General features: G+C 53.1%; 2 protein-coding genes, 1 long non-coding RNA gene and 2 other non-coding genes across 7 annotated transcripts; all 5 read left to right on the forward strand.

Moving 5' to 3' along the window:
- Positions 1-1,190: 1,190 nt before the first annotated feature.
- Positions 1,191-4,659, forward strand: LOC120542377 (kinetochore protein NDC80 homolog). The gene is made up of 5 exons (XM_039774811.1): positions 1,191-1,299; positions 2,883-2,975; positions 3,095-3,225; positions 4,249-4,351; positions 4,485-4,659. Exons 1-5 carry the CDS (start codon positions 1,225-1,227, stop codon positions 4,620-4,622), a joined length of 540 nt encoding a protein of 179 aa, XP_039630745.1. The 5' UTR covers positions 1,191-1,224; the 3' UTR covers positions 4,623-4,659.
- A 5,735-nt stretch (positions 4,660-10,394) lies between these two features.
- On the forward strand, positions 10,395-14,311 carry mrps2 (mitochondrial ribosomal protein S2). Of its 2 annotated transcripts, none has more exons than XM_039775341.1 (4): positions 10,395-10,487; positions 11,422-11,535; positions 11,886-12,015; positions 13,715-14,311. In XM_039775341.1, the coding sequence occupies exons 1-4, from the start codon at positions 10,463-10,465 to the stop codon at positions 14,259-14,261; spliced, it is 816 nt and encodes a 271-aa protein (XP_039631275.1). In that variant the 5' UTR covers positions 10,395-10,462; the 3' UTR covers positions 14,262-14,311. The 2 variants fall into 2 exon arrangements, with proteins under 2 accessions (XP_039631275.1, XP_039631276.1); XM_039775342.1 differs by having other exon boundaries at positions 11,889-12,015.
- A 5,766-nt stretch (positions 14,312-20,077) lies between these two features.
- On the forward strand, positions 20,078-24,333 carry LOC120542010. 2 transcript variants are annotated; one of them, XR_005636131.1, is made up of 5 exons: positions 20,078-20,142; positions 21,331-21,432; positions 22,473-22,548; positions 23,091-23,134; positions 24,114-24,333. It is a non-coding gene; the product is annotated as an uncharacterized LOC120542010 (long non-coding RNA). The 2 variants fall into 2 exon arrangements; XR_005636130.1 differs by having other exon boundaries at positions 20,091-20,213.
- Positions 22,889-23,020, forward strand: LOC120543451. Its single transcript, XR_005636350.1, has one exon. It is a non-coding gene; the product is annotated as a small nucleolar RNA SNORA17 (small nucleolar RNA).
- LOC120543452 lies at positions 23,331-23,468 on the forward strand. The gene has a single exon (XR_005636352.1). It is a non-coding gene; the product is annotated as a small nucleolar RNA SNORA17 (small nucleolar RNA).
- Positions 24,334-24,349: the final 16 nt, after the last annotated feature.

The raw sequence follows: 24,349 nt of genomic DNA on the forward strand, positions 1-24,349 counted from the left end.
TTGTTCAGACAATATATCCAGCTCTTCCATTCCAGGAAAAATTTAGCAGGTGTTAACTCTTCATATTGAAATCTCTTGGTGACCGTAAAGGGGTAAGATAGTAGTAGACTTTCCAGTTCTTTTACTTGAGTTAATAAAACATTTTTCATTGTCCAGTTCTTCAAGAAAGTCTCATAGTTCTAGCAAACACTTTACCATCAAATAAGTGCTACCCCAATGTGGCGTTTGACCCAAAATGGCTCCTTTTCCTGCACGGCATCTGTTTTAGAGGCCCTGGCTGCAACAGTTACTTGCCTCAATTTGCCAGTTTGAGTGGCTGCGTGACGACGATCTTTCAATCCATCTCTTATTGCAAGTTGCAGAGAATGAACAGCACAATGCGTATGTTGAACAGTAGTAAGCTTAGATGCTTCTTCAGCAGTGTTCTCCAAAATGTCACTGTTCTGCAAGTATTGGAGAAAGTGAAAGTGAAGAGAACTGTCTTCCTCTAATATCTGTCACTTTCTCCATCTACTTTATTCATTTTCTCAATTTTGCCTAACATATATTAGAAGTCACAATACGTAATCTGCACACCACCTGTTCTAGAAGATTTTGAAATTAAAAAGGAACAAAGTTATGCTAAAGTTCAGCCCTGGGTGGGAGGAAATGTGGAGAATGCAGACAGAACCCCTGAGCCCACCTCCATCACGACACTCGCATGAACTTGTGTTTCGTTTCATCTCAGATTGAGTGTGTTTAACAAGTACCGTAGTGCAGATCACAGTATGTGAATGTCAGGTTGTACAATAGCTCAGCTGAACTTCACACTGGTAGTAACACGACTGTGCACTGCGCTTTCTTCTTACATCGGAGAAGTTCTTGATTATAGTAGGACTATTGTTTATGAAATGGTAATGGGGGAAAAAAAAATACAGCAAGTTCAAATATCCCATTTAAATTTATTAGGAGTCGGTACATTTTTGTTAACTCCAATATGCAGACAACCAGGGCAGTGAAGTCGATCTGTCAAAATGTTACACCAGATGTCCTTTCTGACGTAACCCTCCCCGTTTATCGGAGCTTGGGACCGGCGAGAAGAAACCCACTGGTTTGTGCGTCCCCTGTGGCTGCGTTCCAGTCATCCACTACATATGAGGGGAAAGAACACAACTGGGCAGACGGGGCTTGCTGGAGGCGAGAACTCACTGGTGCTTTTTGTCTTTTTAGATTCCCCTCAAAAATATGATCTCTCAGATGGAGGAGGAGACCAGCAAACAACTTCACCACAAGCTGAGCCTCGAAGAAGCCGTGGAGCAGGTAAAATTCAGCCGGGCTTCTCCTCCATTTTGTATTTCAATTTACAGATAGCATGCGGAAAGCAGGAGCCTGCAAATCAAAGTCAAGTTCTCCAATGAGACCTCCATGCCTTGAGTGACACGTCAGACTCGACACCCGCTGCAGTTGGCAGTGCCTTGACAGAGCAGTAGCTGTCCGCTGGGGGACTGGATTGACGAATGTCACTGCTGATGGCGATGGCCCTGTAAATCCTGTCCAGTAAATAGTGGAGGGTGTTGCCGCTGAGCCCCTCAATAACGCACTGCGCACAGATGAGCAGTTCGTACGAGAGAAGACCACCGCTTAGGCTTCTTTCTGAAGTTTTTCTCCCCGACACGAGTCTACTTTACGCCAGTTAGGGGGTCCGCACCTTGAACTGACTGCGCTGTATAAATCGGCCCGCCTCTGACGTGGAGTGCACGAAGGTTCAAGAAATCGCCGGGTTGTTCTCTTTCACTCTGTAAATGATTGTTGCTGTGGACGGAGACAGTGGAATTGTTACTGGATTGAAAAGCATTTCCAAGGGTCGGTCCACAGTGAGAATCCTATTGGGGCAGGAGGCCATCTTCAAGGGTATCGCCTGTAGGACTCTGAGGGGCTCTGAAGAACAGAAGATGAGGCTGACGGCAGAAGCCACCGCTCACTAATAAGGTCACGAGTGCTGAGCTCGAGCTGGCTGACTTGTGGAGCTGTGATCCGAGGACACATTCACTGGAAATGTCCCAGTCATTTGAATGGATTTCTATTAAAACGATTGAGTTACTCTAACGGGGGGCAGTAAACCTTCACTAATGCGACAGCTCAGGCTCCACTTACATTCGTTTCATATTTCACTCCACCATGCTGCCGCCGTCTGGACACAAGTGACTGTTCATGGCACTTGAGGGTCCCACGGCCCCCCTTACTCCTAATGTGAAACTGCGTCGTCCTGTTTGATTTGTGCTGCCTGCTCAGAGTGTCACACAACTGCCATCGTTTTCGTTGAACCGCAGTCGGTAAGTGACGCCATGTTGTTCTGTCGTCCGTATTGTTGGCGAGACAAGAAAGTGAGCCTCCTGTGTGGCACAGTGTGGGCACACAGGAGTCTGCAGCGGTGGACTCGCTGTGCACTTCACACGTGCTGCTCATGGATGGCCTTGAAGCCATGTCACTAGGCAGGTGACAAGCTTGTCCTCCTCTTGATTATCGATTTGTGTGCCATCTGCTGAAGACAAACGAGAGACCTTTGCGTGTGCCACTTGAACTGAAGCCTCTGAGAGACGCAAGGCAGTGGAGATTTTTCTGTGAAGTCCGCTTAATGAATATAGTGCCTCTGCAGGGGGCGTCGTTTGTGCCAGCTTGACTTCTGCAGCCATGTTGTCTAAAGCCTCCGCCGATGTCTCTGTGTCGTATAAGTAGTGGGGTGGGGTGGCATGATGCCAGTCCAGTGGCGGTATTGGCAGTGGCACTGAAGTCCTGGTGAAGAACAGTAACTGGGCAGACTGGGCCCTTCACGAGGACAGGCCGTCGTTTTCCTGCTGGTGTTTTTGTTTGTTAACTCCTGGCGTCCTTGGATTTTCCTGCAGATGAATTCCGTCCTTTTGGATAAGGAGACTGAGATTAAACAGTTGAACCAGCAGCTGCAAAAACTGACTGAGCAGGTGGAGCAGGACACCGAGGTAAGTGCCAAAGAGCCATGGCAGCCCTTCCAGTGGCCGCTTGTATTTTGTAAAACTGTACCCGTGACCGGCCAGGCCAGAGGGGGGACATTCAAGCAGTTGTGCCCACTCACGCTTAGGAACTGAAGAGGAAGGAGGAGAGCTGGGCGCTGGAAGTGCAATCCCTCGAGGACCGGAAATCCGCCTTGGAGAAGACGACGGCGGAGGACGTGGAGAAAGTGTCTGAGGAGCTGAAGGCGGCGCAGCAACAGTAAGGAAATGCGCTTGTGGCAAACGGCCGTCTCACAAAGAGGGGACAGTCGGCTTAGTGACGAACAGCCGGAGCGCTGGGCTTTGGAGATGTCGAGATTCTGTGGCTGTGCCTTTTGTTTCGCTGCTCGTACGAGACTCGGAATCTTTTCGCCTCGTTTTTGTGTTTTCTAGCGCAGGCACCGCCACTTAGAGTTGATCACATGGCACGCGTCACACCAACCTTTCAAAGCCGCTTTGGTAGTGAAGATTCTTGACGAGTCCCTCGGACTTGTGCGCTGGGTGGTGGCATCTTGATTTGTTTGTTTGTTTGTTTGTTTGTTCCTGGCTTTGTCATCTTTTTGCCTTTTCTGTTTGTCACCTCCATCTACTTCTGTGCCTTTTTGACACCCAACTACACAATGGGGACCACAGCACCTCGCTGCCACTCCTGGTGGTCATGTATCCAAAGGTATGGCAAGTGCTCCATCTAACCAGCCGTGCCAACTAGATATGTGTGACCCCCGTCCAGGGTGGCACTGCGGGGGTTGAATGGGCGTCTTTGGAGAGCTAACGCTCTCGGCACGGTGGCCTGCCTTTTACCACGATGGCGTTACTTGTGTGTCGCTGAAGCTCGTCACTCGTTTTCATTTGGATGGATTGATCGACAAGCAGGGTGAAACAAAGCCGTTGGCATCGGCCCTTGACCCCATCCTTAAATGGGCAGCGTGGTGTGTCTGCCTGTGTAAAGCTGAGCAGGTCACTCTCACCCAGTGGCATGTGCCTACCTCTCCTGCCCGTCTCCTGTGGAACCCACCATACGATCCGTCCATAAAGGTGGCACACTCCTCCAAATGACTCCCGCTGGCATCTCTGCCTCCTTCTGACGTTCGGAGATGCCGCCTAGCAACGGGATGTTTGTTTGCAGAATGTGTTCTCGGTCGTCCATGAGAGGACCTACACGTGCATTGCACAGATACCATAGGTGGGACCTCGAGTGGGTGGGCTGATTGGCAGTGGGGTCTTAAGGACTGTTTCTTTTCAGGTATCACTTTGTTGTTCAAGAGAAGACTGAAGAGAGACGCAGGGTGGTCTCCAATCTGAATGTCATCCTAGAGATGGTGACCAACTATTTGTCAAAGATGGAGGTGAGACTTGAATGTCGTGGCTGGGTGGTAGGCTTCAGCCGATTGGGTTGGCGGGGGTCTCGTCATTGAAGCTGGCGTACGGTGCGAGGGGCTCAGTCAATTGACACAAACCGTCTGGCTTTTCTGTCCACAGCACACCCTGGCAAAGCATAAGGAGCAAGTGGACAGAGACCACCAGGAATGTGTGGCGGATGAGTCTGTCAAGAAGCTCTCGGAAATGTTCCAGAGCTCCAAAGAGATGTTTGACTCGCTGGGGTCTGCGGAGGTGTAGCTGTGTGTCGTATGTATTAAAGGGGGGGTTACTTTGGTTTGGCGGTTGATTTGATTTTTTGGATGTGGGCCTCGCTGGCGTGGGGAGGGTGAGGGTCCTCACTGGATTACCCAGCAGTCTCTTTGCAGCGGTGGGTGGCATCAACAATATTTAAGTGGGCAGTACAGAGTAACAAGTCAGAAAATGTATGTGTGGCATGGCACTTGGGTGTTTTTGACAAGGCTGGCACTCTGAACATCACCTGTCACTAAGATCACAATGCCCATCACCAGTCACATGTGCCACAAGTCGGCCGGCGGGCGAGCCACGACTGAGCAGAATGAAGCGCCAACTTCGACAGCTGGTGCTGCTGACCTGAATGTGATTAGAAAGAGGAGGACGACACGGCGTGCCGAGTGGGTAAAGTCAGGAGTCCTCGTGGTGGTGGGAGACGTTTATTGAAACCCACCGCATGCTGAGGCCGTCTGAGGGTGAGTGGGCTGAGGTGTCCGCCATTGCGGCCTTCTGCCCGTGCGTCCTCCTCTCCTCCGTCCCTTTGGACCCCACAGCTCGCTGTGAGAAGCTCGAGCTCTGCGTCTGACCTTTGGTGCCTGGCTGGTAAAGCCACCTTCATGACCTTCACGTGAAGAGGAGAACACGAATTCTCAAGGCCGACTGCTCTTCACTTGGCGTCGTGTGATGCCAGCGCGGTGAGTGTCGCCATTTACTCAACGTGTCATTTCACTTTCTGTCATCGTTCATTTTCTTCATTTGTTCCAGTAAGTTCTCTGAGCTGGCCTCTTCTTGACATCTGTGTGTCTCCACGATTTACGGGGGCCGTCCTGTCAAGATTGACACAAGCCGGGGTCCGTCGGTCGAAGGAGCAGCAGATGATGGATTGGACGTGATGAGCTCGAGAGTAAGCAGCGCCACTGAGCTTGTAATCCTACTGTTATTAGGTTGGCGAGGTGCTGTTCTTCACACTGGAGCACACACAAGCCATTGCAGGGTCTGCCAGGAGACCACCAAACGAGTATTATGGGGTGGAATGTGTGGAGGCCTTATGATTGGGTTGTGGTGCAATCAACCAATGGGAGTTTAGCTAGGAGCTCCACCCCTTTGCTGTAATTCGTTAACAGATGGCGAGGACATCAGAGATGTGCAGGTGGATGGGTGGGTTTCTGCTTCCGATGATGCCCATCTACCAGGCCAGTGCCCGCACATTTTCAAGCTCTCTGGCAGGGGGACTTGCACGTCAGCCGTACTCAACACTCACTTGATGTCCACTCGCTGACTGGATGCCACAAACATGGTAACAGTTTGTGTTGGCACTGGTATAAGTGAGGGATACTGAAGTCCAAGCCTTGCCACTGAAGGTGCAGGGTGTCAGACCACCTGTTGAGATGGGCACCACTTGGCATGCTAGCCCTTAGTTGTGTTCCTTTTCATTTAACTTCTATACTGGTAAATTTAAAAAAAAAAAAACACACCCAGGTGAGTTGGCATCTGAACAGCCCTGAGACCACCCAGGACCCAAACAGGTCCGTACACACCATCAGCAGGCACTAAATGGGCAGAAAGATAAGGTGACTGAGCTTTGTGCAGTGGGCTGGGGGAAAAACTGTGTCCGTGGCCAATGATACCAGCGGGGCGGGATGGGCGTGGTGAAGACCGCCGCAATGAAGCCTTGGGAATTGACAGGTTCAGCGGCTCACCTTCTCCCTATAGGACTCTTTTGTCTTGTGGGTCTCTGGAGGCAGCTGATGGGTACCGGCAGGCCAAGCGGAATGCGACTTCGGTGGTTGCTGAGGCGTTGGAGGAGTTTGGAGAGGCCATGGAGAACGACTTTCGGACGACTTCGAGGAGATTCTGGTCCACCGTCCAGCGTCTCAGGAAGGGGAAGCAGTGCAGTGTCAACACCGTATATGGTGGGGATGGTGTGCTGCTGACCTCGACTCGGGACGTTGTGGGTCGGTGGGAGGAGTACTTCGAAGACCTCCTCAATCCCACTAACATGGCTTCCAATCAGGAAGCAGAGCCTGGGGACTCTGAGGTTGGCTCTCCCATCTCTGGGACTGAAGTCACCGAGGTGGTCAAAAAACTCCTTGGTGGCAGGGCCCCGGGGGTGGATGAGATGCGCCCAGAGTTCCTTAAGGCTCTGGATGTTGTAGGACTGTCTTGGTTGACACGTCTCTGCAACATCGCATGGACATCGGGGACAGTGCCTCTGGATTGGCAGACCGGGTGGTGGTCCCCTCTTTAAAAAGGGGGACGGAGGGTGTGTTCCAACTATAGAGGGATCACACTCCTCAGCCTCCCTGGAAAAGTCTATTCGGGGGTTCTGGAGAGGAGGGTCCATCGGATAGTCGAACCTCAGATTCAGGAGGAACAGTGTGGTTTCCGTCCTGATCGTGGAACAGTGGACCAGCTCTACACCCTTAGCAGAGTCCTGGAGGGTGCATGGGAGTTTGCTCGACCGGTCTACATGTGTTTTGTAGACTTGGAAAAGGCGTTCAACTGTGTCCCTCGGGGAATCCTGTGGGCGGTGCTCCGGGAGTATGGGGCACCGGACCCCCTGATAAGAGCTGTTCTGTCTCTGTACAACCGGTGTCAGAGCTTGGTCCGCATTGCCGGCAGTAAGTCGAGCCCGTTTCCAGTGAGAGTTGGACTCTGCCAGGGCTGCCCTTTGTCACCGATTCTGTTCATAACTTTTATGGACAGAATTTCTAGGCGCAGCCAGGGTGTTGAAGGGGTCTGGTTTGGTGGACTCAGGATTGGGTCACTGCTTTTTGCAGATGATGTTGTCCTGTTTGCTTCATCAGGCCGTGATCTTCAGCTCTCTCTGGAGCGGTTTGCAGATGGGGTGAGAATCAGCACCTCCAAATCAGAGACCATGGTCCTCAGCCGGAAAAGGGTGGAGTGCCCTCTCGAGATCCTGCCCCAAGTGGAGGAGTTCAAGTATCTCGGGGTCTTGTTCACGAGTGAGGGAAGAATGGAGCGTGAGATCGACAGGCGGATCGGTGCGGCGTCCTCAGTGATGTGAGCTCTGCATCGATCTGTCGTGGTGAAAAAGGAGCTGAGCCGTAAGGCAAAGCTCTCAATCTACCAGTCGATCTACGCTCCTACCCTCACCTATGGTCATGAGCTATGGGCAGTGCCCGTAAGAACGAGATCGCGAATACAAGCGGCTGAAATGAGTTTCCTCCTCAGGGTGTCTGGGCTTTCTCTTAAAGATCGGGTGAGAAGCGCAGAGTTGAGCCTCTGCTCCTTGTGACGATGTGGGTTCAGGCTCCACACTCCCTTTGATGTTTGGGAACCCTTGAACCCAACACCGTCGATAATGTAACCGAGTGAGCTAGTCAGTGGAGGCAAATAAACAATTGAGCAAGGGGTGGTATACAAAAAGTGCAATAGTGCTTTTATTAAAAATCAACAAAACAAGTGTTCATAAATAGTGCAGTTCTTCCATGTTCATTAAATAAATAATCCATAAAACGAACGTGGGGTAAAACCAATAAATAAACACAACAATCCTTTAAAAACGAAGGTTAAAATCTTCTCCTGGAAGCAGTCTTTAAAACAAAAAAACAAATCCGGTGCTTTTCTGTATGCGTCTCACCTGCTTATCCCGTATGGGCCAAGCAGCAGGCAAGACGCTCTCTGCAGCTGCCCTCCTACTTCACACGCTCGAGACTGGAGACCTCCCGATCCCTGGCTCCGGTATGGCACTCATCCCAGTCCCCGAGACTTGATTTCCCCAATAGCCAGGTCGCTCATATTGGGGACTCCACCACCAAGCCTCCCGACTTCCGCTGCCTTTCCGCGGCCTTCTGCGGCTCGTCGCTTTCACCTTGGTCACTCCCGCTACCTGCTCGCTCAGCGGGAGCGACATCAACACAAACACGTGGGTGTCGGCCTAACACCCAGCTTCCATGCAGCTGTCCACGAGCGCTCATTCGCTCGCACGTCCGCTCGCTCTTCGCGGCTCGCTCTCTCTCACCGACCTGCTTCCTCTCCTGCTCCCGGTAACCTCCGTCCTCTCCTTTCCTTTCTCTCTCCGATCGTTTCTACCTTTTCTCTGAACGTTTCTTTCTTTTTCCCGATCGTTTCTTACACCCTAATCGATTCTCTCTCTTCCCGAACGTTTCTTTTCTTTTCTTCCCCTAAAACCGACTCGCGCTTCTTTTTAAAATGACGAGGGCCACAGCAGCTGCAGCATTAGCCGCGGGACAATCATGAATGTGGGTAGTTCCTCACCTGTGCACTAGGTGAGAAACGCCCACACCCTACGGATCGTCCCACGGCCCACTATGGCCCAACGTCCCCTCACTAAGCCGCGAGCACATTGATTATTTATTTAAAAATCAATGGCCTTTTCTCCACGAGCTGTGGACCCATAACACCACACTCCTCCGCATTGAGACGAGTCAGATGAGGTGGCTCGGGCATCTGATCAGAATGCCACCTGGTAAGGTGTTCCGGGCATGTCCAACTGAGAGGAGGTCCCGGGGAAAACCCAGGACACGCTGGAGGGACTATGTCTCCTGGTTGGTGGCCTGGGAATTCCTTGGGATTCACCCTGAAGAGCTGGAAGAAGTGGCCGGGGAGAGGGAAGTCTGGGCATCTCTGCTCAAGCTGCTGCCCCCGCGCCCCGACCCGGATAAGTGGAAGAGGATTGATGGAGCGGCCCACCTGATTCCTTTGAATTTGATCAAACGCTGGGTACAGTCCACGTCTGACCCCTGAAACTGGAAGAAGTCCACGTGGGACGCATGACCACCATATAGCAATTTCTATGGTACATCAGCACGTCACCAAACACGCCAGGCAGGCCTTCTGGCCACAGACTGAGGTGATCGGCTCAGGCCTTCAAGTTCACCCCACAGCTGGATGGTGGTCTTTGTTGACACCTCCCCAGTGCCCACCTTTTTGTGGCAGGCAGGCCTCCCTTTGTAGCACCATCTCCGGCCACCTCTGAAGTGTACCCGGGCTACAGGGACAATCGCTGGACACAGTGGTAGGTGTGGCCATCATGCTGGCATCACACCTCCCCCATGCCAGTCTGAGATGGCTTCACAGCTGTGAGCAGGGGTAATTTTCGCAGTCCCGGGTTCAAATCCTGCCTCACTTGTAGTTATTCCAGTGAGATGAAGGCTTTCTAGTAACTGGCTGAGTTTGAGTATGCCACGCTGGACTGGCAGGGTTAATTCATGCCACCTTGAATTGGCTTCATGTGGGCTGGTGTAAATGCCTGGGTGAGCCCAAGTGTCCCCTGCCCAGTCACAAATTAAATCATCTTTGTGTGCAGTTTATGTGGGTGGTCACCACAGTCCAGGTGGGCTTTGTCTTCTGTAACTGAGCCAATCAGCTGGGAAGAGCATGGCAGACAAACCTCTACTCAAAAAGAAAACACCAGCAGGAGAGGTGAAGATGTATGGGGCCAACCAAATATGACCAGTGGCCACCTTGCCTATCTGAGACCTCTAGAAGTCTGTGGGCATTGTCATTGACACGGACAGTAGAACCCCTTTGTAATGCCCTCTGTGGACTGTGGCTTGTCAAAGCACATTTATTCTAATTGATTTGGACATCAGTGGGGCAGAACAAAAACTAAAACTGGGTCACTGCCCTTTTGAAGAGAGCCACAATGTGCCCTCCTGTGCCTCACTATACCTGTTAGACGTCTTGCGGGATGCCAGACTATGGCATACTCCTCTCTGCCTTCCTCGAACTCGAGAGTCAAGAACTGGCCGAGCGGCTGTGCTGTGCTGGCGGGGACTTTCAATAAAGTTTACTCAAAAAAACTCCGCCCCTAACCGGAAGTGCGTTTAAATAAAGCTTGTTGAACGGCGCGGGACGGAATGGCGGCGCGCTTGGTTCGCAGAGGTGAGTGGACGTGATCGCCAAGTGCGGGCTTCCTTCTGGGACGTTCGGGTAGAATGGCGTTGGCACGAGGGTTGGAACCGAAGATTAAGAGACCGGGCGGGCGTTTGGGCTTAGACTCGCCATGCCGCCTGAGCTCCCACTGGGCTCATTTTCTGAGTTTGCGGTCCGTGGGCGGGCACGGGGCTCCAGCGGTGCCCGCCGTTCCAGCCATTTGAGGTGCCAGGCTGCGACTGTCTCTTTTGTCACTTGGGCTCGTAGACGTAAGCCTGTCGGATTCTCCCCTCTGTCACCCATTGGCCACCAGTGCAGGTCAGCTGAGGGTGCAGCGGACATGGCCGATCTCCACGACGTCCCGTGTCGGGGTCAGATCTGTCACTGGAGCCGTGACTTTGTGCGTTCGCGGAGGGGGCGCTGGCCCAGTGGTTGCCCTAACAACCGCCTGAACTGGAACGTCATGGTTGTGATTGTTGTAAATGGGGGTCATCGCCATCACTGGCGCTCTGAACTGGGATGACCAGCCGCCGCTCTCATCTAAAAGCTCGGCACGAGCGCTGGCCCGTTTCATCGAAAGCCTCCTCACCTTCTCCGGAGCAGCCTGCTGTGGCAGACCACCTGAAGGAGAGGACCCCTGGGTGTCCCGCTGCAGTCCCGCTGGGCAGACTCCTCGGTCTTCTCCTGATGGTTTTTGTGATGCCGGGCAGAGGTCTGTGTGGCAGAGTGGGTGAAGACATAGTGTGACCACGAACAGGTCGCTTCACTTGCCTGGGCTCCAAAAACCAAACAGATGCAACCAGCTGAGCATCAGATGTGGTAAGTGAATGTGACGTGTGCAGAAGAGTGGGCACGGGTGTGTTGGCATTCTTCAATGCCCAAAGAGCGCTGAGGCGCTGCAGCAGGTCTCTCCTCCTCACGGTGTTGTATTTTCATTCTTCAGTGGTCCGAAGCGCAGGTCTGGAGAGGTCACTTGTCCTGGTGTGTCCGGTCAGTCGCACATATGGATCTGTGGCTGCACGAGCCCCCCAAATGGCACCAGCCAAAGAGGTTCAAGGTGAGTAGGGCCTTTAAGGGGGGGGGTTGGTTTTGTCTTTGTTTCTGTGTCTAAGCACCTGCTGTCTTGTGCTGGACCCCCAATGGGCTCCTTTAAAAGTGTGACTGTAGGGAGCTGGGACAAACGTCGGACCCCTTGAGTCACTCTGGGGGGGTATTTGGGTGGATTGACTGAACTTCTGTGAAAAGCCCACTAAAGTGCTCTCTGTTATATAGAGCCTTGTCTGTCTGTCCATCTGTCTGTCTGCCGCCGCTGTGCCATTGCCATGAAGACCAGAGGGGTGCCCGGGCACTATGGTGGTCTTGCTTGTCTGCACTCTTTGTTCATTTGTGTTCCTTTTTGGCCTTCAGCAGATGATGAGAAGATCCTCACGGAGCCCCTGAAGCACTCGGACTTTTTTCACCTGGCAGAACTCTTCACCCTGAAGGACCTTTTTGATGCCCGGGTGCACTTGGGCCATAAGAGAGGCTGCAGGCACAGGTAACCCAGCACTCGCACCGTGTCCGGCCATCTGATATATCCTGGGGTGGACATGATAGCAGAAACGGCACCTGGTCACCCAGTCACACTTTGCACTCCACAAGGGGGTCTCGTGGGGCCAATTGGGGTGTCGGCCCGCTCTGTGCTGGGTCACAGGTGCGCCAGCCACAAAGGTCATTCCGGAGGAGCCAGAAGAGGTCCGGTTTAGTGTCAGGACCGGTCAAAGGACACTGATGGGGACCACCAAAGCAGGCCTGAAACAACCAGGCATAAAAACAATGACTGTGCTTTATGCCACTTGGTGTGCCAGGAGTGATGCCAGTCTCGCTCTGGGGGCTGTGAATATGGTGGAGGGTGAAGATCAAAGTGTGGTGTCACCTTTGCTAAGAAATCCACGGGGTGTGCGATCTGAGAATCTGAGCCTAAGTGTGACGAGGGGCAGCCACCCTGGGAGTCACAGGGGACCTGCTGTTGTTAGCTTGGATGGCTCGATGGCACCCTGCTGTGGACACCCAGGTGACCCGCCTGGAGCCCAAATACCCCCGGCACTCCGTGGTGGTCCCGAGACAGCTTGACAAAGTGTAGGAGTGGGCGAGGCAGACCCGCAGGAGGTGGCTTTGGGGGTCCTCGACCTCAGATGGCCGTCACTCACCTTCTCACAGCCACAGCAATGTCCCCCTCACAGCCGTGTCATTCAGTGATTACAAAGTCTGTCAGTCAGCAGCCCGCCCGGCCAGACCACCACATCTCACAGCCACGTCCCTCCTCTCTCGGGGTGCCCACTCGCTTTGCCCTCCAGCTTGTCGGCTCGGCTTGTGAAGGGGGGTCGCCAGCTGCCTGTTTTTGTCTGCGCTGCTGACCTTCACGGTGACGTCATTTTATGGGGCCGGCCAGTCAGCGTCGTCCCTTTACACTCCATGTAACATGTGACGGTGCAGAACACGACACCACCACGGTGTGCCAGACTTGTTGTGCTGCTGCCACTTAGTGTATGAAGGCAAACGCTACCCGGTAGGCGACTTTTGTCAACGTCCCCCTGCGGCGCCACGATGTTGACAGAAGGCTTGGAGGAACTCGGCCACTTCTCACGGTTGGCACTTGGAGATGTCACCTCGGAGGCCTGCACTTCTGCACAAACGTCCATTTTGTGACTGGCCATTAAACAGAGCAGTAATCGATCAGCTGGCAGTTGGCCCAACACTTGGGGGTACCCTTGAAATCACCACTGAACGGGCACCCGAGCCTCATCGTGCTTGTTTTGCGGTGGGGCGGCCAGTTGAAGGCCACTTGTATGCCAGGCCAATGTCAAGATGTGTACCCGGGTGTCAAGACCACCACGTCTGGACCGGTTTAGTTTGCAGAAAGTTAAACGGCGCCTTGAAGGGGCTGCTAGACGCTGTGAGTGGGCAGTCATTGGGTGCGAGTCTGTTGTGCAGTTACGCGACTGTGCCCACATGCCCACCACTGAGTGCTGGGGCACCGAGTCGAGGGTCTTGATGGTGGGCAGTTTAACTCCCAGGGAGTGAAGGGAAATGACAAACACCGCTGGCCTCGCACTTCATGCCAGTAGGGGCATCCAGGGGGCACTTCCTGCCTGCTCCTGGGGATTCGTCGGTTGAGGGTCACTGCTAGGCCACGATGCCCTGTGCCCGGCTGCCATCCCCGCCCACTAACCTCTGTCTCGCCTCTTCTCTTCCAGGCTCATGGAGCCGTACCTTTACGGCTGCCGCCTCGAGCAGGACATCCTGGACTTGGAGCGGACCGTGGAGCACCTGCAGGTGGCGCTCAACTTTACAGCCCATGTGGCCTACCGAGGTGGCATCATCCTGTTTGTGAGCCGAAACCGCCAGCACGCCCACCTGGTCGAGAGCACGGCTCGGGCCTGTGGGGAGTATGCCCACACTCGCTACTGGCATGGGGGGCTGCTTACCAATGGCCACGTCCAGTATGGACTGGGCACTCGCCTTCCAGACCTCCTCGTCTTCTTCAGTACCCTCAACACTGTCTTCCAGCAGCACGTGGCCATAAGGGATGCGGCCAAGATGAACATCCCCACCGTGGGCATTGTGGACTCTGACTGCAACCCCAGCCTGGTGACATACCCGGTGCCCGGGAATGACGACTCTCCCGCGGCACTCGAGTTGTACTGCAGGCTCTTCAGACTGACGGTGAACCGCGCCAAAGACAAGAGGAGGCAGGTGGAGCTCCTGTACCAGCTGAAGGGCAAGGACGAGGCGCGCCAGTGAGGCCCGTGTGACTGGCATCGTGACCTAATAAAGACAGCTGTGTGTGTGTACCTGCTGCTGTGGTGTCTTTGTGGGAGCTTGGTGCCATCGGGTATACCCGGGGCAGCTCAGGGCAGGGCTGAGTGACAAGGGCTTTGATGGATGCCAGCCTGAGCTCTGCGTTGGGTGCTGCTTCCGATATGCCAGTGTCCTGGTAGGAGGGTTCAGGATGCCCTCCCCATGCCCAGTTGGTCTTCATCTGTGTTTCTCCTGTCTTTGGGGTAATGCCCACTCTGTCCTGGCATTTCATTTCCTTCAATTCCAATTCAATTTGGTGGCCTTCTGGCCAAGATGGGCACTGGGTGAGACCAGGCAAAGGGACGGCTGATGGCTCAGACTCGCTCATTCTTGTATAGCGCCTTGCATTGGGTCCTGTAACAAGTCACGGGTAAAATGCAAAGAAACCGCAGCATGAAAGCCGGGAGAGGGTCCTTGCGATGCCCGTCCATTAATGCTCATTGAGCTGGCCTAGCTGACCATGATGGAGACCATCAGGCTGCCCACCCCTACTGGCCACGCCAATGAGATGAGAAGAACCGGGTGGGGACAACCTGGGCTGCACTTCTGCCCTCTGAGTGGGCAGACAAATGACATATTGCGATGCCCGCTTAACCTGATCCGTTTTGTCTTAGCTGGGGGTCCATCATTGGCCGCAGTGGCTTCGCCGTTTACCGCCTGGTCATTTTGAGGAGCTGGCTGGCCAAGTTAATCTGAGAGGGGGGCAGGAGGAAGGTTTGGGGGTCCTAATTGTCTGAAAGGTGTAAACGCAGTGCTGTGAAAGGCGCTATATAAGGCCGAGTCCTTGGAAAGGTGGTGTGTGGCCGCGGTAAGGTCCTTCTCATCCTGTGTGCCCGCCTCTGCTCAGGAGCCGGGCGCCCGTCTGTTCCTCCTCCATCATTTCCTCACTTGCGCCTCCAGAGTGAAGGCCAGCGGTGCGAGTGTAGCAGCCATCGACGAGGACCCTCTGGGTGCCCACACGTCACCTGATGCTTCGCTTGCCGTTTGCGAGGATTCACAGCAGACTTCTGGCCTCGCCCTCAGCCCCTTTGGCCAATCAGCTGTTAGTCAGTCGCTGACATCATGGAGGACGCACGTGTCGTCTGCCCACATCGGCGGCCTTTTGCTGCAACGCCATGAGGGCAGACAGACGGACCCTGAGTCAGATGCTTTGCCAGACACAATTCATGATGTGGTTCTTCTGACCAGTGGGGAGTGGAGACCCCGTCTGGCAGGAGACAATCCAGTGTGGCATGGGGCTTTGGCAGAATTCACATGGCAGTGGGAGTGGCAGGAGCCTGAGTGCCCGTCCAAGGGCCTGCCATGGTGATTCACGCCGGACACTGGCTTGGGGGTAGAAGGTTGGCTGTGCAAAATGCCAAATGCGTGACCTGAACATGAAGAGAGACTGCCAACTCCTGAGCTGGCACTTTCCACCAGGCACTGCCCTTCAGTGCCAGCCCAATAGCTTGGTGCTCAACCCGTCAGGTGACTGTGTCACCCTGTGCTCCTCCCATCTGCGGTGGGCCCGCCCGCCTGTTAAAGGCTCCTTCGCCCTCTGTGCCCATGTAGCTCACCGCCCGCTGGTGTCACTTGAGCCTCCATTTCCTGATCCCAATATTGGACTGGTCACCCGCAGGTAACGAGTTCTGGGAGGCGCTGACACATTGGAAAGACACGAGACCCTCTGGTGCCATCACTTGCAGTGCCACAAGGACCTCCGCTTCTCACGGGGTGGTCTTGTCAGTGATGTGACGATTCAAAGTCAAAGTGTGGCTGCCCGTCGGATTCTTCTTCTTTTCACGATGGCCTCTCATTTCTTGTTCTCTAAGACTTTAATGACGACTTCAGAACGGCCAACACCCGAGCAGCCCTGACATAACAAGCCCCCGCAGGCCAATCCCCCCTAAGAAGAGCATCGGGCTAGCAGAGCTGGCAGGTGAAGAAGCTCTGAGGGCTGAGATGGCGCCGTTCTATCAACGTTTCAGAACAGGAATAGAATTTTAAAATCAATTCTGAAACCAACCGGAAGCCATTGCAGCGAGGTCAGCGGAGGTGTAACATGGCACACTTGGGAGAGGCGCTCGGGGACCCACGGCAGGCGTTGGCACGAGGCTGGACCACCACCTACTGGACCTACACAGGAAGAACTGGCAGAGTCCAAACGACAAATGGCCTTGGCATAATCACTGCACGAAACAAAAGTCGTCGCCTTCGAGTCTCCGCTGGGCAAAGCTGCACTTGAGCTCAGGAACCACCCGTCGGCTTTCTGATGAGTGGCGGGGGTCCGAGAGTGACATCAGGGACACTCAGGCTTTTAAACACCACCCGCTCCGTTTTATTATCATTCAGGCACACGGCGAGGGTCTGCATTGTCTCACTTGGGGCACACTTGTTAACAATGGAGCCTCAAGGGCGCATGCGTATCAAAAAGAGAACGGCAGGACCCCCCCAAGTAAGGGGGCTACAGTGGATAAGAACTCACCCAAGGGACCAGAAAAACTCGTAGTGTCAGGTAAGCTGCAAACGGTTTAGGGCATCGTCACCTCGGGGGGTCTGCAGTATTGAGAGCTGAGGTGAGGCCTGGCAGGATGAGGGCACCATCTTGAATGAGGCTGGTTGGCGCTCTAGCGAGATCGGACGCGTTTGTAACCGAGTGACGATGACTTTCACGAAGACTTCAGGGACAATGGCAGCACGGCAGTTGGCCTGCACTTTGACACGTTAGAGGGTCCTGACTTTGCTTTTTCATAAGTGGCTGCAGTGTGGCACATTTCAGGGCAGCAGAAACGAAGCCAGCATTACTGATGGTGACAACACCTGCTCTGACCGAATCAAAACCCCCCTGAAGTGGTCGAGGATGGAGGCTTTGCACCGAATGAGACAACAGAGACGATGACACAGACAGCAGAACACGGGACGTGACGGGGCGAGGCTGGAGCAGGCAGTGACACCGGTGACCCAATGACACAGCATTAAACCTCCCTGTGAGGAGGAAGTTCTCTTATCTCGTCCCTCAGCATGGAGGCACCGGACCACAACTGATAAAACTATCGGGGTGAAATGTCACAAATAACCAAAAGAAATTGTTTAGGGGTGACCGAGATGTCACTCACTCATTCAGTCCTCGACAGGCCCATGCCAGTCAGCATAAGGCACAAGGCAGGAACAAACCCCGGACAGGACGCCAGTCCATCGCAGGAAGGACACACACACACACACACTGGAGTCCACCTAACCTGCATGTCTGTGGACACGGGGAGAACGTGCCAACTGCACACAGTGAGGACCCGAGACGCCAACCTGAGCGTCGTACTGTGGGCTGGCAGCGCTGCCACCAATAGGGCAACGGCTTGAAAAATACAAGGACTGGTACTTCAGGGGTTAAACACCTCGCTCGCTCAAGCGATGTCATCGTAAGAGAAACACGAAGTCACTTTGACGTTCTGGTACACCAAGTGGAGAGGAAGACGACCAAAAATTCAACGTCGACGCTTTAGACCCCCAACATGTCATTTTAGGAATTGTGTCTGTCTGTGTGCGTGCGTCTGTCCATCTGCATGTGTCTGTCTGTCTGTCTGTCCGAGTCTGTTTGTCGCTACATGTACCTCTCTGTCTGTCTGTCTGTCTGTCTGAGTCTGTTTGTCGCTACATGTACCTCTCTGTCTGTGTCTGTCTGTCCCTGTCTCTCTCTGTCTCTGTCCCTGAGTCTGTCTATCTGCATGTCTCTCTATGTCTGTCTGTCTGTCCCTGTCTCTGTTCCTGAGTCTGTCTGTCTGTCTATCTGCATGTCCGTCTGTCTGTCTGTGTGTAAACACGATAACTTGAGTTCGCTGTCCCTTCAGTCAATCTAATTCCACACGTACAAATATTTGGTACCAAACGTGAATTTTTATCAACTTTTGCGTCATTTCCGTTCACCAGAAGTGCTACTTTACCTTTTATTCCTGCAGCCGCTTTTCTACAGTAATAATTGTTCAATCTATCATTCCTTTGATTTGATTTGGTGTTGATGGCTCTTTGATGTACATAATATAAAAATCAAATCCTTGTCTTGCCGTTTACTCCTCAAATATCCAACCCCAGACATATCTGAGGGTACGAGAAGGTCGCGGGGCGCGCACTCCCCATTTTTTCTTCTGTAATATACTGTATTTGTATCGCTCCTGTAATATTCACAGGGAGAAATGAATTAAAAAACAGGAAAACGTTTGAGTAACTCCACTTGAAATGTATCAGCATTAGAATTGCACTGTAGAACAAACGGAAGAAAACGCACTTGAAGAGGGACAGCGGCGGTCCCGTGTCACACACCGCTCAGTGCAAAGCATTTTTTAAAAGTGTAATTTGTTTTTTTTCCTTTACTGAGAACTCAAACGTTTAGACCTTCATTTCTATGCCCGTTGATCGTAAAGGAAAGCCAACAACGCACGGGTGTCGAACGCCAGGCCTGGAGGGCCACAGTGGCTGCAGGTTTTCATTCTAACCATCTTCTTAATTAGTGACCAGTTATTGATGCTAATTACCTTCTCTAGCATTCATTTTAATTAACTCGACTCGGACCCCTTAGTGTTTTCTTCTTCCTGCCAAGTAACAGTGAGGCACAAAACAAGCCGCCACATGACCTGTCACACAATATTGAAAAAGAAAGAAAGGCGAAGGTCTCAGTAAGGCTGTTTTGGAGACGAGCAGCAGCAGGCCACAGAATTAAAGAACGGCTTTAATGAACGGCAACAATCGGCTTCTCATTAAGGAACTGCTTGGAGTCTGAAGCCCCAGTTCAGCTGCTCATCTGTCGGCTCCCGGCCCGGAGTTCGACACGCCTGCATTAACGGAACTTTCCCTTTTATTGAACGAGGTGCCAGGAATAATATAAGAAATAATCTGCAACATTTCGAATGATAGAAGTTAGAGCAGCTTCATTCATATTTAGGTTGTTGTTTCCTTAATCAAATAAAGATTGTAATATCCCTTTCCAGGCTGGGAAAAATAATCCACACAGGCAAGTGGTGGTCCTTGTCCTAAAAACACAAAGGTTTGATTTCTCTTTCGCCTTTGATGGCCAAAAACAAACGCAGGCAGGAAAAAAAAAAAAACAAAAAACAAACCAGGCGTCGAACAGACCAGCAGACTAAACACCGGCGGGGCTTACGAGCTTAACATAAAAGCAGGACTTCCTTACGATGTCCCAGCCAGTGGCCGGCGTGTCTCCTCTGCGCAAACCCCAAACCCCCTTTTTTTTTTTTCTTCTTTTTTTATGGCTATTTAGGACACGCGGCCTCAGTTACATTTTGTTATGACCTCTTTTTTTAAACTGTCCAATCCCGAACCATCCATCCATTTTCCAACCCATACATTATAAAACTGATTTTTAATTCATAAAAGAACTATGACAATAATAATATAAGCAGAATCTCGGATTCTTGTCTCATTAACAGAGGAAGGCATATTAACAGCGATTTTATCATCTTTTAGGGTTAATCAACGTTACTTGTTTCGCGACAGAAGACGGACGCTGAACACTCGGGACAGACGTGTAAGTCCGAGTCCTCGGCCTACAGCCGGAAAAAAATGGTTTCGTCCTGAACAAGTAGCCAATCAACGGTCACGGCAGCACAACGTAGCGGGAGGAACAACAGACGTTCCGTACACCGCCTCCACTCTCACCTTCTCCTCCGTGATTGGCTAAACCGACTGTATGTCTTAGAGAAAGCCCCGCCTGGCCCGTGTGCCCAAGTAACTTTTGTCCCTAGCAGTCTTCCGTAGCATAAGCTTTAAAACAGAAGACCAGCGGCCGCGCTCTCTCTCTCTCTTCACGTGCGCTCCCATTAATGGCTGTCGTTAGGTGTGTAAGGGCCTTCGGCTCGATGATGGTTCACCGTGCAGACTTCGTGGCGAGGTGGCCTTCCACAAAAGGTGGGCTTTCGAGACACTCTTGACGCGCCCGTCCTCTTCTAGTTGAACATCTGTGGCGTAGGACGAGTCTGAAGCCGTTCGTAGCCGAGGGCTGCGTGCCGCTGTGGGTTGGACTACACCGCATGTTAAGGCCGACGAGCTCGACTCGCATCGAAGTGAAGCGGCAGAGTTTGATTGTTGTGTTACTTTGAGATGCGCGTCCATCCGAGGCAGCGAAGCAATGTGTGCTCGGCAGAATTCTGCGAGTGAGGCGCGCGTATTCGTCATGCTGGGCTTGAAGACGTTCGAGTCGCAGGAGGGCTCTTGGGATCCCGACGAGCCGCCTTTGGGAAAGCCGTTCAACCTTCCTGCAGCCTCCATTTTGAGGAGCAGTAGCGGAGTTTGTTCGTCTCTGTTACTCCAAAGCCTTTATGGCTAAATGCCCACGGATTGCGTTCAGTGGAGAGCCGTCGGAGCTCCAGAGTTCGTGGTGTCTTGTAATGCACGTCAAGTGCTGACCGCACCCTGGTGAGCGAGGACCCGAAGTGACCCTCGTCGTTCAGCGGGTTTCGCTTCAGTTTTATGGGGTTGCTGTTTCGGCGTTTGCTTTCCCGCGGCTATGAATTGCTTGTCCATTTTTAATAGTGAGCCAGATTCTCAAATGGAGTAGAAAATGATTTCTAAGCCGTTAAAAACTGGAAGATCCCAAAGCTACCTGCAGAATTCTGTGCACCTTTACGGTGACTGCGGCCCAGTGGACTGAATGCCATCGGACTGCAGCTCCGATTCTCTGGAGTTACATTGGCTGGGTGGCGCAGTCTTTAGCTGAGGGTTTGAGCGCAGGGGTGGTGGTCAGCTGAAGGCGAGGCCCTGATGGCCTGAATGTGGATGTGATATCCTTGGTGAACAGTCGAGGTGGTGATCTGCTGGATCAGTTGGGGTCCTTTGCAGTTTTTGGGGATTTTTAATGAGGTGACCCTCCTTTTGTGATTTCAGGCCAGTTTTTCTTGCGCTGATTTTTGGAGTTTAGCCACATGTCGTCCCTTTAAGTCAGCGAGTCGCTCTTGAATAACATCTTGAGTGCTGAGGCCCCGGGCGTGAAGGGAGTTTCTTTTTCACTTTCTCACTTCTCTCTTAGGTTTGCTTTGGACTCTGTGATGACGGCCCTTCATGGTCTGTGGAGATCTGAGGAGACTCGTCATGGCGTGACAAGGAGTTGGGCCTCTGCTGCTCCAGGAAGGTCAGTGAAGCTGAACCGCGAGGCCTTTGTAAGGAGAGTCTGCTGGCCATTATGGGGGTGCCGCCGATGCTCATTAACCCCCTCCTGTCCTGTCCCCTCGGTGTCCACCACACTTGGCCAGTTTTGTCAAATCCAATCAGCAGGCACTTTGGGGTCAGTAACTCGGGCCACTTGATCCTGAAATGAAATGTGCAGACCTCGGACTCCTCCTCTCCTGGCCAGCAGAACACCCTAAACGGTGAAAGGTGCCATGCTGGCCTGGTGTTTGGCCAGGTGTGTACACGTGTGTGTGATCCTAGCGAACGCCTGCCCGGTATGTTGTCGTCATTTAAGTGGCGCGGTGACGATTGTAGCTCAGGCCGACTACAAGTAACGCCATCCCAGCACATTTAATTGTGGATTTGTGCTCCGCAGTACAAAGTCTGCCAGCTGAGATCGTCTGCCATAAGACTTGATGGAACTGTACCAGTTAGGACTGGCCGCCCAGGGAGTTGGGCACATTTGAAATCGGAGGCCATCGTAGTTTTTATCAGCTAATACAGCGGATGTTACGAATGTGCCCGAGTGATTCTGCGAGGCAGGCCGCCATGACGCTTCAGTTAATGCCCTCCTCCATTATCTTCAGTTGAGTGGCAGGCCAGGTGGTGGTTTTATGTGGGCTTTGGGAGGCTGTGCCCCTCGTTTGTGAGGACCCTCCAGCAGCTCGCCTTGTCGAGTGTTGCTGCATTGTGACTTGGGATTGGTAAATGCCAGTCCTGCTCAACAGCGTGGCAGCTACTTGACGGGTACACCTGCCTGATACAGAGAGGCTCTTTGAGATGAAGTGCCAGTGGTAGGGATTGGCACCATAGCTGTACTGTGAACTTTAATGGGTGTTGGCATGAATCCTGAGGCCGGGTGCTGACAGCCCTGCTTTGAGCAGAAGATCCAGAATTGCTGGGCTGCTTTTCCACCAAAAGCGAGATTCCGTTTCCATTGCCCTGCCCGCTTACGGGCGTTTGTGCCATGTGTCTCTAAAATGCTTTTTTATTTGTCAACAGCTCAGTCTGGACAGGCGGCGTGTGACCCCCTCAGTCTGCAGCCTGGCGACGTTTGACGTCGAGTCGGCCGAGTGTGGTAAGCAAGTCTTGAGTGGTCTGTCATGATTGGGTTTGTTTGTTTTGGGGGGTAAGGGTGCCCCTCACGGCAGCAGTTGAGCGCGGCCCTGGCAGGGACCTTAACCTCAGTGGGTGGTGTGCGGTCGCTTGGTCGTGATCTTAGCAGAATAGACTTGGACATCGGGTGATGCCAGGCTGAGTTTTGGGCACTGGAGTGGTTTATCTGGTGGGTATTCTAGCGCCAGTCGTGTCTAATCTTTAAATGATCAGAAGTGTCCGTCAAAGTGCCAAGGCAGCTCCACAGCAAGTGGTCCTTGTGCCAGCTTGTGGAAAGCGGGCACAGCGGGTGGAAGTTTGTTGCTGCCTCTAGAGGCGTTGCAGCGTGACTGCCGTGTCACGTTTGTGTCATTAGATGGCAGAGAGTAACGGGCTGTTTCTACGCTCAGCACTTGAATGACGTGGGTGCTCAGAATGATTGATAGCCCGACATTTGATGCGGTGGCCACGTTGGCACCAGCTGTGCAGTCCTGGGAGGCTAATGACGTCTTTTTTTTTTTTTAGTTGGTCTACGCAGCAGTGAACTGGGACTCCTCGGGAGGCGACGGGTGAGTAGCTCAGGTGACATTCAAATCCTGCATTTGAGTCCGCACGGCATGCCCAGGATGTTTCAGTATCACCCGGGGGTACACGTGGATGGTACAAAGGCACCCTTTTACCTATGTGTGCCCTCCCTGGGATAGCCGACAGCTCAGGACACACTTGGTGGGCACCAGTAACCAAACCAGCCAGCGTTCTCCACTGCCTGCCCTCCAGAGGCGTTGCAGCGTGACTTGTCTGTGCCACGTCTGTGTCATGGAGGGCACAGAGTAACGAACAGGCTATGTCTACGCTCAGCATGCCTGTCTGGTGGCTGCTCAGAATGATTAATAGCCTGACAAGAGCCTGACTGGCACCATCTCTGACGTTGTGTGGTGAACGAGTCCCTTTTGAACCTGCTGGTGGCTGAAAATCAGGGATTCTGATGGCCCGGAGTGGCGGCGGCGGCCCGATAATCGGAGACGGATCTGCTAGGAGGAGCTTGGGACCGCCACGCGGGAACGGTGCTGGAGTGCCAGCCTGCCTTCCTGCGACCCTCAAGGCTTCCCTGAAAGCTGGCAGAGCTGCATATGCAGGTTAACGTCCTACGCAGGGTGAAGCGCTCGCTGGGTAAGGGCCCACCCGAGTCGAGTCGCGTCACTTGTGGTGGTCACGGGGTTTGAACCAGCAGGCACAGGTCCCCAGCCTCCGAGCCGCCACTCTGCCCTGCTAGGACTTCAGGATCAGGTGAGTCTTGTGCCCAGAATGCCCAAGCAGAGGTGTGCCAGTTGTATGCCCTTTGGAGTCGTGTCTGTGCTGGAGAAGTCGCCTCCATAGTGGATCCAAACGGGGTTTGTGGGGTCTTTGACTTTGGGGGGGCTGCTCCTTGGGTCTGAGCTGTGGTGGTGACCTTTAGGGGTGTTGGCATCACAGCTGCGATCCCGAGCTCCCCATTCACATTGGATTTGTGGATTCTGCTTCTGAGTCTTTATTTTGACATGTTTGCAGGTGGCATCATGGCACGCTGGCACTATGTGCACCTGGGTGGCATCATGGCACGCTGGCAGTACGGACAGGACACCCGGGTGACTGCGGACAGTCGAGATGAGCAGGATGTCAGGGTGGTCTGCGGATGGACCCTGTGGACTGAGGTGCCACTTTCCTGGTAGTGTAGGCCTTGTGCCAGCTTCTTGATTGGTTCAAATAAAAGCCTTTTGTGTTTGACTCATGAAGTAGTTGGCGTC

Source organism: Polypterus senegalus, chromosome 13, assembly GCF_016835505.1.
Source record: "Polypterus senegalus isolate Bchr_013 chromosome 13, ASM1683550v1, whole genome shotgun sequence".
In the NCBI taxonomy this organism is placed as follows: domain Eukaryota; kingdom Metazoa; phylum Chordata; class Cladistia; order Polypteriformes; family Polypteridae; genus Polypterus; species Polypterus senegalus.